Below are 20,940 nucleotides of genomic sequence, written 5' to 3'. Positions count from 1 at the left end.
ACCCATACCTATAAAAACTCTGTGTATGCTCTGGAACACTCATAGTCAGCTTGGTATATTGACCATCTGACAGTCCTGTTGTTTTTCTCTGACAGAGAGAGGTACCTAGTTGTTTTGCCAATAAACTGCTGTGACTGAGCATAGTGTCTTCCATGTGAATCCAAACATACGTTCTCCTGGCCCTGCTATCAATTCCCTGACACAAGCAAACATTTAGAGTTTCAAAAAGATTCCCAACAGATTTGTTTTCAGTATATACATACACACATACACACATTTAGTATTTACATTTTCTGTGCTGCATAATTAAAGATCAGGTTTCACTTCTTTTTCCACTGTGAAAATGAATTATGGACTGATTAGATTAGAGCCAATCATATCATGCAAAACATCAACCTGAAATAGAAAAAAGGGGTATGAACATGGAGTTAAAAAAAAAACACAATTACCTGAAGGCAAGTTATCAAAACTAAGAAAAATATATGTATTGAACTGACTATGAGCTGAAAGAGACCTGACCTCCTGGAGTAAGCAAAACATGCTACTGCCTTACATTGCTAATTGGAATGCATTGTGATCTTCTGGGATCCTTCTTTTGTCTAGTGATGCCTTTAGTTACCCCAATAAACTTTTATAGAACCAGGGGACAGAGATGAGACACCCAATTCTACATTTGGTTGCCCTAGCACAAGAATAAGTAAAATGAAAAGTAATTTTGCTGGACTGTAAGATGACCTTCTTGAGTTGTCATCTGTGCATTCACACATATGGACACTGCATCTGTGGAGTGCCTGCTGCCAGGAAAGCTAAGCTTGTTTTGGTGGAAACCCTGCCCTTAGATGCTAGGAGGAGAGAAAAGTGGGGTTTCTGCCAAAATGAGCTTAGCCAGGAAAAGCTTCCCAACAGCAGGCCCCTCAGGCAGGCACAGCACCCATAGGTGTGATGCACAGAGACCTTCATTACGCTGTACTTTGATAAAGGGAGCTTACAATATTTATGATACATCATGATCTTCTGGGATCCTTCTTTTGTCTAGTGTTGCCTTTTAGTTATCCCCAATAAACTGTTAATAAATAGAGAACAGAAATGAGACACCCAATTCTAAACTTGGCTGCCCTAGCACAAGAGTGAGTAAATGGAACTTGATGTAATCATACATTCAAATACTATGCTGCATTTTAAGGCTGCAATCCTGTACCCATTTACCTAAAAGTAAGCTGCACTGAAATCAGTGGAGCTTATTTCTGAGTAGACATGCCTAGTTAATACATAGTAAAATTGTTTTTTAGAACTGGGTTTTTTTTAATTACTCCTTGTGCAGGGTGCTTTCCTAACATGCCTTTAGCTTATTAGGAAGAAATTATGAATGACCAAAGTTGATAATTGAGGTCTGAGCACTTTTTGCATTAGGTTCCCTTCTGGATTCTTCTTCCAGCTACCCCGTATGTACTTTGTAGGACTGTTTGCATGATATAACAGCTCACTGTGGGCTATTTTAAGACTGTGGGTGCATACGGTTGTCATTTTAAATAAGCAACACCTCCTCTAGCATTGTTAGGTTGTGCAAACCAAGCAAGTGTCAGTTATACTAGAGTTAAACAATCCATGTTGTTTACCCCTCATACAATCCCACTCAGCTGGTTTGTACAATGTAAACAGCCCTGAGCATAGACTGCATATTCAATATGGCACCTGCAGAGGCTGCCACTTGTCCTAGGTCAGTGGTGGTGAACCCATGGCATGCGTGCCGCAGTGGGCATACAGAGCCCTCTCTGTTGGCACATGAGCCAAGTCACCCCAGCAGCTGAGCAACAAATAACAGCTCACATAGGGGCCATGTGCATGCTCGGAAAGGTGTAGTGGCGCCAGGAGATGGTGTCATCTCATTAGCTGCAACTTGTCCAAGTTTTTGCATGGCCGGTCAGTGTGCTGCCAAGGATATATATATATATATTTGCTTGGACTGGATGTGAGTTGTTTTTTCAAAACTAAAACCTCAGTATTCAGGTTTTATTGCAGTGTTGGCACTTTGCAATAAATAACTGTTTTGGGTTGCAGTTTGGGCACTCTAAAAGTTCGCCATCGCTGTCCTAGGTTATTTATACTTGCATATGTAACTCACAACAAGCCAAGGCATTTCATCTGGCCCTGGTCATTATAAACCTGAAACTGTCTCTAATGCTTCATGTACGAGTTATCTGTTGAAATGGACAAAATGAAAGTTCCTGCCAGAAAAAGAAAAAAAAAGTCTTTAAGGTATTACAAGATGTTGCTGTTTTTGCTGAAATTGACTCACACAGTTAAACTCTGGAAAATGTTCTGATTTCATTTGTGAATGGTACTACCACACTGTGATCAAATCCACGGTGTACAGAAGCCTGATTCCACAGTGAATCATGTGTGGTGCAACACTGTGGCCACAGGTCAAATGCCTAAACAGGCCCAAGGCTGTTAAGTATGAACAGAAGATTAGTTTGTACTGTTTGTACGAGTGTGAGCATTTCGGCTCTTTGCAGGGACCCATGCAGGGACCCAGCTTAGTTTCTAATATGGTAATATATACCTTCTTTCTGTCCAGGGCTGCCATATCTCTTAGTGCATACACAGTGACAAATCCATCACTGTCCCCAAGCAGAAGACAATCTGTATTTTTAGCAAAAAGTACAGTTGTGAATTTCAAATTTCCAGTGGCAGGATTCACAATCAGGGGATCCAGTCTGCATATAAAATAATAAAATATATCACATACTATCAGAGTTGTAGATTTGTTTGAAAGGCACCATGGCTTTGAGGTGAGAACGTTGGACTGGAACTTGAGAGATCCCATTGCGGTCAACTAAATGCCTGATAAGTTTATATTAAAAATGCTTGTCCAATTTACCAATTAAGCCACTGGCCTGTAATTTTCTGGATTCCCTCCAGGTTTTTTTAAAAAATTCCAGTGCCCTGGTTTAGATTAGACCTGTAGTGTTCTGTGTGCATGTGTATTAAACTAAACTCTTCCCATCTTTTTAATGAAATTCCATAACCCTCACTGACAGAGCAGGGTTTTTTTTTCTTAAAGTCACTGTTATCTGCAATGGGAGACTTTTTTCCTCCTCTTCCTTGTCTACTTTGTTTTCTAACTCACCTGTGGTGGTGAAAATTTCTGAACAAAAAATTTGTAGGACATTTTATAATCCCCCTCCAGAGCACTGTAGCCCTAGTCTGACTCACAGCTGCCCATGCTTACAATGGAGTGAAACACATATTTTTACTTTGCATTATTAGAAGAATAGTTCAGCCCCACACTGCAGCATTCTGCCTGTCACCTCATGTCTGAAGGTGAGTTTTGTGTGTGGAAGTGCTGAGCTACTATTTTGCATGATTAAATGAAAGAATCCAGGCTTGTGATATCTGCATATCAATGGGAATGGGCAACAGGGAAATGCCACTGTTTGCTTGCATGTTGTCTTCCTCATAGCTGAGAACTAGATGCTATAGCAAACATGAAGTTGCTACTAAAAAACCTATCTCCTTCTCCCTGGTTCTGCCAGCAAGACAAGCTATGTGACATGTCACTATTGTGCTCTTGAACTTCCTCATCTTGCAAGGGGCAGCTGATGATGTGGACTAGTGCTAAGGAGACTTGGAGTGCAAAGACATCCTGCCTTGTCTTTTACTGCACCTTAGAGTCCAAAGGAGATGATGCAATGGGAGGAGGCCGCGGTTTTCAGCAGTGACCATGAAAGTAGTTCATGCTTTATACTCCATATTGGATGTTCTTCCTTCTCCCCTTGCAACAGAGAGGAAATATGGACAGAAATAACACAAGTAACATCCAAGGGGCTAATGTTGCCAATGAGATGCAGTGCTTATGCCTGAACATGCACTGTGGCCTGCAGCCTTTTCAGGAAGTGCTTCCAGGGGAGGCTGGTGACTCCTATGTCAGTAGGGCTGTTCTTCCATCACAGCTTTTACTTTGAACTCACTTATTTTAGGAGTCATCCATGGTACTCCAGAGAGCTCAAAAAAGCTTCACCACAGTGCAGTAACTATGAAGCTCATCAGGTGCACCTCTCAGAACCTCCTTCATTTGTGTCTGGCTTCCTCTCCTCCTTCCATCTCAAGAATTAGCCGCAATTGCTTATCACATGGGGCTTCAAGGTGGATGAGCAAGGAATCCATTTGGGGGTGGGAAATGGGGGGGTACCCAGACTCTGGTCTGTTTTGCAACAACCTGGCAGGTACAAGTTCCTGGCAAGCTCACCCAGTGATCACAGGTAGCCACCTGGCTTTGACTGAATCTAATGCATGAGCTTCCCCTACCAAGAGAGTTGCTTAGCAAATAGGAAGGTCTTACAATGGTTACAAAACTGTCAATGAAATGTGACACTTTGAAATATAGTGGAGTGCTATGCCATGCACCACACATTATTTTCAAGAATAACCATTATAGCACATTTTGATATATCCATTTCCAAATTACCTTTAAGAAATGTTCTAACTTACGTGCTGACACTAAGATCCCAGATTTCCACTCTAGTCTCATTCACTGCTGCAAACACATATGCTGAATTAGGAGACCACATGATGTCGTAAATAACATTGGTAGTAGAACTGAAAGCCAAAACAGGGCGAACTGAATCCTGGCGCCATAAGATAATACTCCAGTCAGCTGAACAACTTAAAAACACTTCTGTACTGAATGGATTCCATGCTATCTTGTACACGGGGCCCTTAATGAGAGAGAGAGAGAGAGAGAGAGAGAGAGAGAGAGAGAGAGAGAGAGAGAGGTGAAATCGCGCTTCAACATAAAGCTGTTAACATGACAACATTTCCCCATCTCTGCTCCTGCCCTCTCCCCTGCTCCAGTCTTGCTTCTGGCATTCCTTGGGACTATCAACAAGTCCGGCGGTCATCTCCTTCCCACCCTCTGAACCTTCTGACACCCACTGCTTCCAGGTGTGGATCTGGAAGGACCACCCATGGAAGTTCCACTGTTAAAGCTTCCATCCCAGCATGGATGCCAGCCTCCTTCCTGGCAGCACCTACATTAGAGTGTCCCTCTGGACTTCTTGCTTGCCCCACAGAGAGATTGTGGGGATAGCAGATTGGGCCTTGGTGCAGTTGCTTCCCCCCATAGCCCCATGAGTGGCTAGCTATGCACATGGATGTGTAGGCATATTTGGTGCAGATAGGGAGTGGGCAGTACCAGGAGTAGTGAACAGCAGAAGTGGGGCACCTGCATCTAGCAGCTGAATGCATGCTAGCATGGGGTGGGGTGCTGTGGGGGAGGGAGAAAGTGTGTGGGCACAACTGTAGGGCATCAGACTTTGTGCAGCAGCAGAAGGGACTGCTGAATTTATTGACACTTGCCCTGCTTTTCTTTCTAGCACAGCTCCCCTTTCCCTGCACTCGAGGCCCCTTGATACTGCGGAAATAAAGACATGTTTTGCAACAGAAGTAGGGTCCTTGTGGGAGAGCTGGATGGAGAGGCATGAGGGGCAGTGACAGATGAGTCCACTCATAGTATGACTTGGATGCCAGGGTGAACCACCTTCACACATGTTAGTGTAGGCAGAGGTGAGGGAGGGGCTTCTGAGTGTGGGATGTGGGGCATTGGGGATGAGGTTGGCTGCAGCTGTGGCATGGAATGCAGTAAGGGAGGGCACAGTCTGTCCACGCTGTTGCTCTGCATGTGCTTGGATGTAGGGAAGAGGTGCCCCCTTCTAGTGTGTGTGAGCCCTATGCACATGGATGCATCTGCAGCAAGGGAGTGGATATGGCTGGGTATGTGTGGGTATGCCTGTATTTGGGCATGGAGTGCTGCAGCATAGGGTAGTGCTACTCTAGTGCTGCTCTAGAGCACCACTGCAACACTAGTGAGTAAGTGGTTGCTTCAGCTGAGTAGGATAAAAAGACAGGGGCAGCTGTCTGAGGACACACGCAGCAGAGAGTGTGGACCAATGAGGAGGCAGCCAATGTAGACAGAAGCAGTGCACCCTGTGATTGAATTTCAGCTGTGGGGATGGATGGCACTATGAGGAGAGTGGAAACCACACAAGCATGGAAATCACACAATCGTCTGAATTAAAAAACCAAGTAAGAAACCACAGTGTGTGGTAATTATGCAACATGGTTAAGTGTTATGCGTGAGTGCAGCCCACGTGAGGTCTGTTGCAGACTCAAGTCCTGATCTAGGAAGACACAAAGCTTGCAGAACCATGGACTGATTTCTGGTATAGCAACTTGTTCTATGGAGTTTTGGTTCAGGTAAAGTCCAGGCTCTACCCGCTTCCCTGAAAAGCAGAAATTCTTAGAGGTAGAGCCTACAAGACTACAGTCAAGCCTTCCTGTCTAGTACTGAGGAGCAAGCCTGGGGAATGAGAGGTATCTGATGTGGTGGGGCTCAGTTTCCCAGGGGCATCAAGCTCAGCAGAAACTGGTCTGAGTTCAGAGATCTCCAGAAGAGCTACTTCAGTATTGATTTCTAGGATCATGTGTGTGTGTGTGTGGGGGGGGAGGGAATGATAATCATAAGAGTGCTTCCCATGAATTGACAGTTATGGTTGGATCATTTTAATATTCTCCCAGCTTGGTGGAAGAGTTGTTCAAGGATAAACAGCTTTCAAATGGTTAGGGGAAGGAGACCTTAGATGATAGGGAAGGGATGGGGAGGAGGAAGCTTCACTCACTTTGTGTCCTCTGTAGGTCTCTAAATACTGCTCATTATAAGAACAAAAACATTTATGAATATAGCCTTCTTCAGTTCCAGCCATATATATATTCGTGTCCTGGAAACAAAAGCAAATGACAATGTTCAGCTTTGACTTGGTCGAACTTCAACCCTAATTTTCGCTGGAGGAGGATGGTAGACTTGCTTTTCTTTTGCTGCTGAAAATGCTTGGAAAGACTTCATAATGATTGGGATACTTGTGGCCCACCGCTCCCATCATCCTTTGCCAGTGGTGAGGGGTTATGGGATGTATAGGTCAAAACATTTGGAGGGCCACAAATTACCTGTTCCTAGACTAGATTCTAAAAGCTGAAACCAGAGATCTGATGGACTACATAACCCAATAACCAGGGGAATACTATAAAAGCCACTAGATACCAGTACACTGAATCACAAGATCCATGCCTATGATGTGCCTCCACCATCATTCCAAACAAGGAAATCAACTTCATACCAGAAAGAATGTATGCAATCTTAGTATATACCAGGCTTCTCTAACTTGATGCACTCCTGATGTTATGGACCATGGTGCACAGAATTCATGACCATTAAGTATGCTGGCTGGATAAAGTATAAACTAAAGTATATAACTGTCCACCTGGAGGGTACCAGGTTGGGGAAGGCCGGAATATACCATAGGGCAAGAGGAAGGAGCATGTGTCACCCTGAGTTCACATGCTGAAAATTCACTGTATGCAGGAAAAATATGTCCAGTATGAATCCAACTTCAATTTAGGCATTTCTTGAACATGTTAATTTCTTGCTTTGTAGAATGCTTGCTTGCTTGCTTGCTTGCTTGCTTGTTTATTTATTTTTCCTTCTCTTCTGTAGTGCATTAAGAGCATAGCTGTGACATGTGTGACTGATTAAACCAGCTCAGAATGGACCTCCATCATTAGGCTGAGAGGGAACCCTTCATCAGTAGCCAGGATGGATTGCAAGATCTCAGCTGTCTGTGAACAGATGCTCAGGCTATTAATTTACCTGCTTGCTCTGGCTATATAGTAAAAAGGCTGTGAATAATAGGCAGAAACAATCAGAAGCTACTTCTTGCTGTTTAGTCTCCTGGGAAGGTTGTTTGTTATGATGTAAGTGAATGATGACAAAATATTTAGGGCCAGCTGGTGTGAACCAGAATGCTGAAAAAGATTGATTTACCTTTGGATGAAAATCAAAGGCTAGTCCTGGAGCTTGTCGAGATATCAGTGCTTCAGATTTCCTTTCTACTCCCTTTTTCCTTTCACCTGCTGTTCGTTTTAGTTTCATCAGATCTGTGTAAATAAACAATGCAAATAAAATTTGAGACCTCCTGTTTAATTGCAAGTGCCACAGATACTGTACCTTATCTACAGAACACATGGTTGCTGTAAACTCTGTTTGCCCACTGTTAGAGATAAATTGTATAAGATTTGTTGTATGTCTTGTTACAGCACAGCATCACTCCAGTCTATTCAGGCATTCTTATGTGACTAATCGTCAAATGAAAGGAGAGAACATGGATTAGCACACTCACTTTCCTCCCTCTTCATTATTCTCGTCCCCCTCCACAACCTGGAAGGACAATTTCTCCCAACCCAGCTGCTGGAACACTATACATGTTAACCCTTTATTAAAAAGCCAGTATCTATCTTAAGAGTCAGTGAGGTTCTGGAAGCGAAGTGGGACAACCTGAATGAATAAATGATCTTACATTAAAAGTGACTTGATTTGTTGGTCCTGGTGGAGGTAGCACTGGTATTGTTGTATTGTTTAATTTTGTTTATTAGTAATGTTTAATTATGTTCATTGCTATTATATTAATTGTATTGTTTTTGCTAGTTTAAATTTTTAAGCCAGTATCTTGCCAAACAGTTGTTCAGGTGGGGAAGCAGTAAGACTTACTTAGTCCCCACTCCTCACCAAACATTTGGTTGGTGGGATTTCAACATTTTAAAGAAAGTTATGCACATTCATTCACAGCTATTCTGTGCACAGTTGACCAGATCACAGCCTGCATAATACACAGTGTTGTACATTTTGTAATGTCTTTATTATGCCTAAAGTTATTAAACATCTCTATTTCTGTTTATATCCTGCCTTTTTGTATCTAGCACCCAAAGCAGCCACCCATAATAAGAAAAATAAAACTCTTTTTAAATGTTCCTAATAGCAATATGATCGGAAAAGCACAGTTGAAAACCTAACCAGTCAATGACCAGACTTACCAGTGCAGCTTAACCCTTTTCGAACAAACCACTTGGTTATTCTGCCATCTGCTGATATGGAGACAAGTATCTCCCCTTTGTCTTCTCCTGTAGTCCCCCTGTCCTGCTCTACCCACTTCAGCTGCCACACGGGGCCTAAGTGTTTATCATAAGATTCACTGAAACAGAAATTAGCTGGATTCACATAATAGGTAAAACATTACAGAGGGAAAGGGCATTGTGAGAGTGGAATGTCATATGGAGGAAACAACATGCCTCTGCTTCAGAGAGAGAGAGAGAGAGAGAACTATACCAAATTTATTTGACACAACAGCCCACCAAGGCTTCATTGAGCCCTGAGGACTGCTTGTGTTATGCCAGGTGCACACAGCCACCCTTTGGGCATGCAGCTCTGCTTGCCATAGTTTGTCATGTTGTGCAAACTCCGTATCATAGATTGTTTGAGGAGGTAGACAACTCTCAAATCACACTAAACCAAACTGAAGGTTATTTGTCAACTTTCTCAAAACTCACACAACTGGGTTTGCATCAAAGAGCAAGCTACAGATGTACTGCAGCCACATATTCAAAATGTCAGCCACCATGCTCCAGTAAGCCCTGGAGGGAAATTAACCCCAGTGGTTTAGTTTTACAAGTGACCCCAATGTGGCTGTAAGGGCGCTGCAAGAAAGGACAGATGAGATTAATAGAGCCAGAAGGCCTGCAGGTTATCCCTGAAGTTGCCTTGTGTCTTTTTGTTAGGGAGACTGTTTGCTGACTGCTCTTCACAACTGATGCGACTCCTTGAGTCTTTTGAAAGGGACAAGGCTTTCTCCACCACAACTTAAGATCTGCAATCTAGATCTCTCTGTGTGAAAAGAAACAAAAAGGACATATTGCAGTTTTTGGAAGGGAAGGAGAAGGGGAGCTGAGCTCAGCTGGGCTGGGATATTCTGTAAGCTAAAACAGCGTCATGGGATGCAGGGTTGCCTTATTGGAGATCTGGTGCTAGCAGGTGAATTTCACCGCTATCTGTTGGAATGCCTGAGTTGTTCGCCTCCATCTTCACTCAACCTGTGATTTGTAAACCAAGTGAACTATTGCAAAATGTCTGGTAAGCTGCATCTTTGGATGTGCTTCACTGCTCAGAAAAATGGAGAGGGCATAACAATACCATTCAATCATTTCAAAACAGCCAAGGCTGTTCACCCCAGAGATTTGGAGGGGGCGGGGTGTTAGACCCAGATCTATCATATTTAGGCACTGCTTAAATTTCTATCTACAGAACATGATTTTAGCAATGGTACAGTCAAGACATGGAAGTGCCCTGACAAGACTCATTTTAACATACCTGGTATCCAAAACAGAAGTGGAATTATGGGACTGGACATTGTAGACAGCAATAGTTCCATTGAACAATCCAACTGCTAGGAGGTTTGGATTGGCTGCTGAGAAATCCAACGCAGTTACCCCATGAATACAATGGTAGATACGCTCTGGCCACTGGGCAGGGGGGAAAAACTGTTTTAGGTGAGAAAGTGCTCTCAAACCATAGAGACCAAGAATCTCAGAAATGTTTTTAATATGACAAGAGTGAAGGATCAGACATCAGTCAATGATTAATGCTTTTAGGCACATATTTACTACTACTGGTTTATTATTTTCCCATTAAGGACACACTCCGATGGCAGTCAGACAGAGTCTAGATGGTCACAGAAAAATTTGGAATCCCAACTCCAACCTTAAAACACACTCTGAGATGGGAGCTAGAATTCTCAGCATCCTCCCTCCTCCCTCATTGCCAGCATGGAAAAGGCCATGCTAGCTTTGACTTCAAGGTCTGAAGGCTGACCTCGGACCTGGTGATTGGTGAAGGTGTATTCCAGGGGCCAGATAGGGGAGGAGTTGGACTCTGTCAGGACACATTGTATGCTGGCATCACACCAACTTGTCCTTCTTGCAAACTATGGCAAAAGACTTAGACAGCTCAAATTGGCTTTCTGGCTGCTTTACAGGGAGTCAGGGAGAAGTGTGAAGATAACTTTCACCTCTGTGCTCCTCCCATCTTCAGTGGGATGCCCATAACTTTCTAGGTTTGAAGGATTATGGACAGCCACATTGAATTGCACCACAAATGAGCTAGAAGACTGATTTAACAAATAAATATTAAAGGTTGGCTCAATTACACTGCTAGCCTCTCCTTCCCATGGCAGTCTCCCCAGTGTCCTGAAAATGCTATTCAGAAGACCTGCTGAATGAGGTGAGCTGTGGTGTGTTATAGTGGGAGAATTTCTAAAGATCAGGCAGAGGGTCATTCCACTAGAGCCTCTCCTTTCACAAAAAGTCCTTCTTGTGGCAGATCATGGATTGAAGCCAGAAATTAGTAACTTATCAAAATAAAAATTATAAAACACTTGTGGCATTATGGGATTCAATTATTGGCCATTCATTATATGATACTTGCTTCAGAGAAGGAAGAGGCGGATATGATGAGGTAAGGTCCTTCACAGAAATCTGGATTCTTTTCATTAACTGTACTAGGCAACAGCTTTTTCCATTTTTAGTTTTCTCTCTTTATGTTTGTTGTATTGTACTATCTCTGACATGGTCAATTGCTATTTATGCATATTCCCCTGGGAGGAATTCCCACTGAATTCCATAGGACTTACTTCTGAGTAAGCATGCATAGCATTGGGGAGTTATGTAGAGTATAAGCATCCCCTAATTAGAAAGTTGAGAGCAGATTATAAATAAATAATTTGTGATCTTAAGAAATACATTTCTTAAAACTTCTGGCCCTAAGGAAGCATAAAAGTGGAATTCGCTACTAAATTACTACTGTGCCTTACAATGAACAATACAAATTTAATTAGAATCACTAATAGTGGAAGGGCCAAAGTATTTCTCATTGCTTGTTACCATGGGGTTCTTCAATGACCAGCAGCAAGCCAAGCCTTTCTTCTGTTCTTTGTACCGAAACTGCCCATAACCAACAGCCAGAAGATCCTAATAATAATGACAGAGATGTCAATCAAAATTGATAACTGAAATCGCTATCTGCATGATCTTTGAGGCTCAGTTACTTTGGGAGTGGGAAGGAAATAATAGTCCCTCACAAGCACAGAGCAGCATTTCCAGGATCAGCCCAAGACTGTACTGCAAGAGGAAGAATGTTAAATGGTACCATCCCAAGTCTACAGTCAAGGTACATTGTGCCCATGGCTGGGTCAAGGTATTTTTGACACCTGAGACAGAAAATCCCACGAGTGCCTTTCCCTGACCTGGTAGTCAAAAAACACATTGGCTTGGATCCAGAAGCTACCTTCAGTGGATGGAAAGGGTCCTTCTCTCAGCAGAAGTCAAGCAGAGTACTTCTGCTGATGAAATGATGGCTTGATTTCCCTTCCCTGTTCAGTGCCCTACTGACCTAGACCCTCTAGAAGAGTGTCAGAGGTGGGGCTGATCGCTGCACAGAGACAGAAATTGGCAAAGATCAGTTCACTGCTGCCACCAGCATCCTTACTCAACCAGTAGGTGCATTTTGCATAGAAAATGTTATCCAGCACAAAAGAAGCTGGATAAAATAGCCAACTAACCATTTGTGCCACCCCAAATTAGCTGAGGCAGCTAATTAGCTCTGCCTAATGGTGATGGCACAACAATATTAAGGCTGTGCACTGGTGACAGGTTTCCAGTCAGTACTGTTCTCTCACCCTGCTGTGATCCTTACAGCTTTCCATGCTTTCATACCCTTGCTAATACCAATATAATTGGTATTGCTATCATAATCTCTCTTGGTATGCGCTAAAGGGCTATGGCCATGTCATTTTTGGTTAAACACTCCCGATGAGTGGTTAGTCTGATGAAAGTCATGAAATAACAACAGACAATGTAACTGCTGACACGAGGAAAGACGGAACAGGTCAGCTCCTATGAGGGGAATGTGGCTAGGGAGGAAAACGTTTACACAAGCCCTTGGGGCAGAGGAACTGTCCACATTCTCTTTCTCCTGGCCAATTTGGAGGTTGCCCAGCTTTTGTATTTCTAAAAGACTGAAATGTCTCTTCCAAGGCTGGCTTACTGTCACTGACAGTTGTAAGAAAAATACATTATTTTTTGTATTTTGGGCCCATCCTTTTACCACTGGCCAAACGCTTTTTGTATTCAGCCTGGCCTACCACTGGAATACAGTCTTCTAGTGCTCATCTGAAATGGCATTTGGACCTCATGTAGAATGGCCTTCAGTAAGAATGACTTACGGGATTCAGCTTGTTCCATGCCATACAGGTGACACTGTTGCCTTTAGTCAAATCACATCCGTAGGGCCACAAGGCTTCCATATAGGGTGGTGGGATATCTTTTTGCCCTTCACCAAATTCTAACAGCAGTGATGACCTAACAGACAGTGTCTCTTCCTCTTCTTCTTCTTCTGCCTCTTCTTTTTCCTCTTCTTTTGCCACCTCTTCAGCTTCCTTTTCGGATGTAACATCATGTTCAGATTCACTGAGTTCAGGATTCATATCTGGCTCTGGGAATTGTGGCAGACAGAGAGAACTTCATTAACATTCCCTCCTCAAACTGCTGTGCTAGATGAGGCTGGTAATTAGGATGCACCAGCATAATTAAGCTGATGGCTCCCATGAAGCCCAGATTCTTCCGTCACAACAAACATACAGTGGTACCTCAGCTCACGAATGCCTCAGTTCATGACCAAATCGGGTCACCAACAGGAATTTCTGAAAAAATTTGCCTCAAGTCGTGAACTCTGCTTCGGATGACAATCGCGATCACTCCCATCTCCCCCACAAGTGGCCCATGATCGCACCAGTCTCCCCCACAGTGCACCTGCGATTGCCTGTCTATGGCCGTGATCGTAGTCGCGCTCATGCAGGGACGACGAGCACGATCACAGTCATGCTGGGGTGGGGGGGAGATGGTTGCACTCGTGCTTGCGGGGGGAGATGGCTGCGATCTTTGTTGTTCCTTGTCACATTGCATCAAATTTTTGTGGTTTTAAAAAAAATACAGAATGGATTAACCTTATTTACAGTGAACCTTATGGGGAAATTTGACTTGGCTCATGACCAATTTGGGTCACGACCAGAGTCCTGGAACAGATTAAGTTTGTGAACCAAGGCACCACTGTATTTGGAAGTCTTTCCACATTCCACACGTATCCTGGGATGAATGCATCTTGTTCTGCCTCTGTTGCCAAACTCCTCCTTTGCTAAACAGTACAAAGTAGAGACCCCACTCTCTGGCACACCAGCAAGAGCCATTAGACTGCAGAGTATTGATGGCCCCACATCTTAGGAATTCCCTTCTCAGGGAAATATGTATGAATTCATCATTTTTAGTTTTAAAACCAACAACCCCAGGGCCGGTGTGGTGTGGTGTGGTGTGGTAATTAAGAGAGCTGTACTGGGACTCAATAGATGTTGGTTCTAGGTACCACTCAGCCGCGAAGTTAACTGGGTGACTCTGGACCATTCACTGAGTCTCAGCCTGACAGGGTTGTTGTGACGCTATATGGATGGAAGGATTAAGAAAGCCACCTTGGATTCTTTGCAAAAGGATGAAAGGCAAGATAAGAACACAATATAATAGTAATAATGTCATAATGAACACCATCATTGTCATTGTCATCTTGAAAACATTATTGTAACTCGTATGCTCTTGTTTTTGTAATATTGTAAGCCATCTTGTGAGAACAGTGTTCACTAAAAGACAGGTTAAAATACTTAGAATAAATAAAGTTATGGGGGTCAAATCCAGCTGCAAGCAAAGCATCAGTTAAGAGCAGCAAAACATCCCTTGCTAATAGGCATGTGTGAAGAATCCAACAAGGGTGAAAATATAGTAGATTTCATGATTCAGCCACCCTGATTCTAATTCATTTGTCCCATGTTAATATGGACTTACTGCTGTGGGAGTCAAGACAGCTCATGGGATTTCATCTCTAAGATGGCTGCAGCCTTCACATTTTATTTTTAAACACTAAATAGATATGGGAATTCTCCTCAACTTAGCTTTGCAGCCATGCCATTCAAGTCTCAAACATTTGCAATTCCTTTTAGAAGCATGAAAAGGATTAATCTCCAACTAAAAATGAAGTATCTGATAATATATATACCTATGAGGACAGGAAGCTGCCGATAAGCTGCAAGTTTAGTCTGGAAAATATTCTCCATTAGGACCCTCTCCATGTAAAATAAATCTTGATGAAATTTTTCTGATTTTAGTATTGCTTCTGCGTGATCTTCTTCTTCTTCATGTATGTGGGACAGAATTACACTTTCAAGGTCAATGATAGAACTGGATCCACTGCTCTCTAGGGATGAAAAACCAAGTATCATAAAGGGTACATTTAGCACACTTTGAGAAAAAGTTAGCACAAACTTCAGAAACCACTTTCAGTATTACCAGGCTGCTTTAGGGTCTTGCCTGGTGAGGTAACCTTCATATGCTTGGCACTGTAACTGACAGCAACCATTTATTAAAACTTAAACTGCTGTTTCATATGGGCTATTGTGATTGTATTTTGCTTTTGATTTTGTAAACTGGCATATAATTTTGATGATTAAGATTTGCCTAAGATTACGTCCCATTAAATACACTTGGACTTACAGCTCAGTAAACACTCATGGGTTTGTGCTATTAATTTGGGTTTATTTCAGGTTTTTTTGTATGTTGGGTCCATCCTTTTACCACTGGCAAATGTTTTTTGAACTCAGCCCTGCCTACCACTGGAATACAGTCTTCTAGTATTCTTAATTACATAAATCTTTACTCTGTAATGTGCTGATTCATCATACCCCACATGTGTGTGTGAGGATTCCATTAAAATGGCTTTGGAAGTTACTCAGAACCCAAATAGAGCAATAGGGAAAATGCTGTGTATCCAAGCGTGCTAGAGTGGAATGATGCTGTGTCATTGGGTCTTAATTTGAATCTCAATTGTGAATTTACTTGATAGTGTTACTAGTGCTCTTATAGTAATTTTTAACCTGTGTCTTCTATTTTGTTGTCCTGAGCTTAGGAGATGGTAGCTTCAATGTGTTTGCCCTTATGGAAGGCATGACAGTGCAATACCATAGTATTCAACATGGTGACCTGTTAGGTTGTGGAGCAGAAAAAACAAGAAGAATCAATTCAAGCCAAAGATAGAATAATTGTATTATTTCCATGGAACTGGATTAATTGTAAAATATGTCTCTCCCTTTTTATGTCTGCCTTAATCCTCCTCCGACTTGCTTAAATACATTTGGATATACAGCTGAATAAACACTACTAGGATTGTGCTATCAATTTGGGTTTATTTTGTCCCTTACTAGGATAGTAAATTGTAAAAAGTTTAGAAAGAGGGTTCTCTCACAGTAGTACTCTTTGCCACAATACACTAGCAATAGCATACCTCATCCCTAGGAGAACCACCTAGCTGTAAGAGGTAAAGCGGTAAAGTCATGCTCCTGTAGAATTGATTTACACAATTGTGGTGAATAGGTAATATTTGAAACTTTACATGGCTAGGAGTAGAAGGAGAAATGTAAATTTGTATGAAAAGTTACCTCTGTCCACAGAAGACATTGTTTTGTCACGGTCTTTGAACCCAGCTGATTTACTGCTACTCCCACTTAGTGGTCTGTTGGTTTTTTCTAGTGATGCCACTTCCAGAGCATTAAAGGAATCATGTAAATCCCAGGTAGTGGCTATGATCTCTAGGGACCAAGGACATTGTTAGTTAAGTCTGTTCTATAGGTATTTCCTATATGTATGCCACCTTTCAATCAAGAACAAACTGTTTTCTGTCATTTGGCAGTTTGCAATCATAAAAAATTTGATTAAAACAATACATTAAAATATAGTAAAAAATAGCAACAACAGAATAAAACCAACACCCAGCCCAACATAACTACTTACAAGTTGAAAACCTCTTTCAATAAAATGGACAGACAGTGGAAGGACAGCAGAGAGGGAGTGAATTTATCCCCTACTGAAAGAACCTGAGAGCCACCAAGACAGCCTTCTCTAACATCACCAAATCGTATACCTCTGAAGGTGGTGGTGTTGTGACAAATAATAATGTGTCTAGACACTAATTAGGGCAGACGCATGGTTGACAAAGAGGCCATAATATGTTGATATTACAAAGAAATCCAGCTAAGCAAATTCTAAGGGTACTTATATTTGAAGTTTTTATCATGCAATCGCCGTAACAGGGTTTCAAGCATGACCATCTCCCATTACTTGCATGTTTTCCAACAGCTTCTTCCATTTTGGTTCTATTCTTAAAAATCTGGTAAGATGGAACAGTTAGAATAGCTGTACAATGTGTTTTGTTCAGTAGTGCTAGGACTCCAACATGTGAAAGTACTCCAAGGACACAATCCTACACATGTTTAGACAGAAAAATATTCTACAACTCCCACCATAAAATTGTGACCTTAATATTTATTTATTTAAAACATTTCTATGCTGCCCCCATCGCAACAAAGCCTCGGGGCGGCTCACAACATAAATAAAAATACAATCAATAATTTAAAAACTGACACCATCTCGGCTATATATTAAAATCTATAAATAAAATAATAATAAATTAACAGTTAAAATAACTTTTAAATAAAAAGGTCTTTACCTGGTGCCGAAGAGCAAATAATGACGGCGCCAGGCAGACCTCTCTGGGGAGCGCATTCCATAGATCTTCAAAGTACCTCAAATATCTTTTAAACAACTCATTTAATTAGCTAGGGTAGATGTAAACAGAAGTTGCCACATTCATTTGTAATTGCATATTCTTTTAGGAGATTATGTATCAAGTTGCTAATTGCGAGGTTGTGTCTGACCCTTTGCAACCCCATGGACAACACTCTTCCAGGCCTTCCTGTCCTCCACCATCCCTCATAGTCCACCCAATCCCACCCCCACAATCCCCATGTCCCCATCTAGCCACCTCAACCTCTGCCATCCCCCTTTCCTTTTGCCGTCTATTGTTCCCAGAATCAAGGTCTTCTCCAGTGAGTTGTTCATTCTCATTAGGTAGCCAAAGTATTTCAGTTTCATCTTCAGTATCTGACCTTCTAAAGAACACTCAGAGTTGATTTCCTTTAAGATTGACTGATTCGATTACATTGCCATCCAAGGGACTCTCAGGAGTTTTCTCCAGCACCACAATTGAAAGGCCTCAGTTCTTCGGCGCTCAGCCTTCATTATAGTTCATCTTTCACAGTCATACATTGCAACTGGGAAAACCATAGCTTTGACTATACGCACTTTTGTCAGCAGGGTGATGTCTCTGCTTTTTAGTATGCTGTCTAGATTTACCATAGCTTTCCTCCCAAGGAGCAAGCGTCTTTTAATTTCTTGGCTGCAGCCAGGGTCTGCAGTGACCTAGGAGCCCAAGAAAATAAAATCTGTTCTTCCCCATCTATCTGTCAGGAAGTGATAGGACCAGTTGCCATGATCTTAGTTTTCTTGATGTTGAGTTTCAAGCCAACTTTTGCAGTCTCCTCTTTCACCTGCATCAAGAGTCTCTTTATTTCCTCTTCACTTTCTGCCATTTGAGTGGTATCTGAGGTTGTTGATATTTCTTCCAGCAATCTTCATTCCAATTTGTGATTCATCTAGCCCAGTCTTTCACATGCTGTGCTCTACATATAAGTTAAATAGGCAGGGTGACAATATACAGCCTTGCCGTATTCCTTTCCCAATTTTGATCCACTCAGTAGGTCCATGTCCATTTCTCACTGTTGCTTCCTGACCCGCATGCAGGTTTCTCAAGAGGCAAATAAGATGGTTTGGTACTCCCATCTCTTTAAGAACTTGCCACAATTTGTTGTGATCCACACAATCAAAGGCTTTAGCTTAGTCAATGAAAAAAAACAAGACCAGCATGTTCTCTTGCCAAACTCTGCTAGCTTTTGCCCTGCTTCATTTTGTATTCCAACGGCAAACTTGCCTGTTATTCAGTTATTTTTTACTTCCTACCTTAGCATTCCAATCCCTCATGATGATAAGGACATCATTTTTTGGTGTTAGTACTAGAAGGTGTTGTAGGTCTTCATAGAATCGGTCAACTTCATCCTCTTCAGCATCAGCAGTTGGGGCATAGACTTGGACTACTGTGATGTTGAATGGGTTGCCTTGGATTCAAACTGAGCCCATTGTGTCATTTTGGATTGCTTTGCCCACAGTAGTATACCTTATGTTCATCTCAATTAAATTCACCCATTCCTGTCTATTTAGTTCACTGACTCCCAAGATGTCGAAGTTCAGGCTTGTCATCTCATGTTTGACCATGTCCAGCTTACCTTTATTCATAGATCTTATATTCCAGGTTCCTATGCAGGATCAGACTTTCCTTTCACCACCAGATACGTCCACAACTGAGTGTCCTTTTGGCTTTGACCCAGTCGCTTCATTCTTTCTGGTGCTGCTAGTACTAGCCCTCTGCTCTTCCCCATTAGTACATTGTATACCTTCCAACCTGAGGGGCTCATCTTCTGGCATCATATCTTTAGCCTTTTGGTACTGTCCATGGAGTTTTCATGGCAATGATACCGGAGAGGGTTGCCATTTCCTTCTCCAGTGAATCACCTTTTGTCAGAATTCTCTGCTATAACCAGTCCATCTTGGGTGGCCCTGCATGGCATAGCTCATAGCTTCATTGCATTACACAACCCCTTTGCCATGGCTAGGCAGTGATCCATGAAGAAGAGAAAAACTATTGGGTGGATCCAAAATTGGCCAGCTGAATTCTACACAAGGAGTGCTCATCAATGGCACCTACTCAAATTGGATAGAGGTAACTAGTGGGGTGCCACAGGGTTCATTCCTGGGCCCAGTGCTCTTCAACATCTTTATTAATGATTTGGATGACAAAGTACAAGGAAAGATTTGCAGATGATACAAAACTGGGTGGAGTAGCAAGCACCCTAGAAGACAGAATGAAGATCCAGGGCAATATTGATGAAGTCAACACTGGGCTCAAAGCAACAGAATGAGATTCAAGAAGGACAAGTGCCATGTCCTCCACCTAGGAAAAAGAAACCAAATGCATTGATACAAGATGGGGAATACATGGCTCAACAGAACTGAACATGAAAAAGATCTCGGAGTAATTGTGGACAATAGGCTAAACATGAGCCAACAATGGAATGTGATGCAGTTGCCAAAAGGGTAAATGGTATTTTGGGATGCATTAGCAGAAGTATTACTTCCAAATCACGAGAAGTAGTAGTTCCCCTATACTCCACACTAGTAAGACCTCATCTGGGAGTACTGCATCCATTTCTGGGCAACAAGATTTAAGAAAGATGAAGAAAAATTAGAAAGGGTCCAGATGACAAAAGCAACAAAAATGATCCAGGGTTTGGAACACTGTGTTTTGATGAGAGATGAAGAGAACTGGGCATATTTAGCCTTGAGAAGACTGGGGGGAGGGGGACATGATTCCCCTCTCTAAGTACCTCAAAGGCTGTCACAAAGAGGAAATTTGAGATCTCTTCTTGCTGATGCCAGAGTGCAGGACTTGGAATAATCAAGTCAAGCTGTGACAACCCAGATTCAGGCTGCACATCAGGAAAAGCTTCCTCACTGTCAGAGCAGCAAGACAGTGGAACCAGCTGCCTAGAGAGGTGGCAGGCTCTCCCACACTAGAGACATTCAAAAAGAAACTGGACAGCCCTCTGAGTGGGGTGGTGCAACGTGGTGTCCTGCAACAGCAGGGGGTTGGACATGATGGCCTTCATGGCCCCATCCAATTCTAGTATTATATGATTCTTTGAAGAGAAATGAATGCCTCAACTTTATTCATGCTGATAGTTTTTGACAAAATCCCTCATTTGCTTGCATTACATTTGTTTTGGACCTCTAATGGCATAGCATTGGAAATCAAGCAACTGTTACTATTGATATTATTTATCAATTAACTAGCACAATTCCAGGGCATTTGCAGATCTGTGCCTGAGGCAGAATTTCTACATTTGAAGCAAAATTCCTTCCTTCCTTCCTTCCTTCCTTCCTTCCTTCCTTCCTTCCTTC

At 42.3% G+C, this 20,940-nt stretch overlaps 1 protein-coding gene across 1 annotated transcript in view; it reads right to left on the bottom strand.

Annotated features, from left to right (window-relative positions):
• Nucleotides 1-348: 348 nt before the first annotated feature.
• Nucleotides 349-20,940, bottom strand: part of DNAI4 (dynein axonemal intermediate chain 4) — a 52,312-nt gene continuing 31,720 nt past the window's right edge. Inside the window, exons 6-16 of the mRNA XM_044431616.1 lie at nt 16,470-16,619; nt 15,035-15,232; nt 13,161-13,429; nt 11,821-11,907; nt 10,253-10,404; nt 8,923-9,080; nt 7,877-7,989; nt 6,678-6,776; nt 4,492-4,718; nt 2,564-2,717; nt 349-396 (exon numbers count right to left, since the gene is read on the bottom strand). Coding sequence (XP_044287551.1) covers nt 349-396; nt 2,564-2,717; nt 4,492-4,718; nt 6,678-6,776; nt 7,877-7,989; nt 8,923-9,080; nt 10,253-10,404; nt 11,821-11,907; nt 13,161-13,429; nt 15,035-15,232; nt 16,470-16,619 — 1,655 coding nt within the window. The remainder of the gene's footprint in view (nt 397-2,563; nt 2,718-4,491; nt 4,719-6,677; nt 6,777-7,876; nt 7,990-8,922; nt 9,081-10,252; nt 10,405-11,820; nt 11,908-13,160; nt 13,430-15,034; nt 15,233-16,469; nt 16,620-20,940) is intronic.

This window comes from Varanus komodoensis, unplaced genomic scaffold (genome assembly GCF_004798865.1).
Source record: "Varanus komodoensis strain SLA01 unplaced genomic scaffold, ASM479886v1 scaffold1, whole genome shotgun sequence".
Taxonomy (NCBI): Eukaryota; Metazoa; Chordata; class Lepidosauria; order Squamata; family Varanidae; genus Varanus; species Varanus komodoensis.
This window is presented reverse-complemented; position numbering and strand designations above follow the sequence as displayed.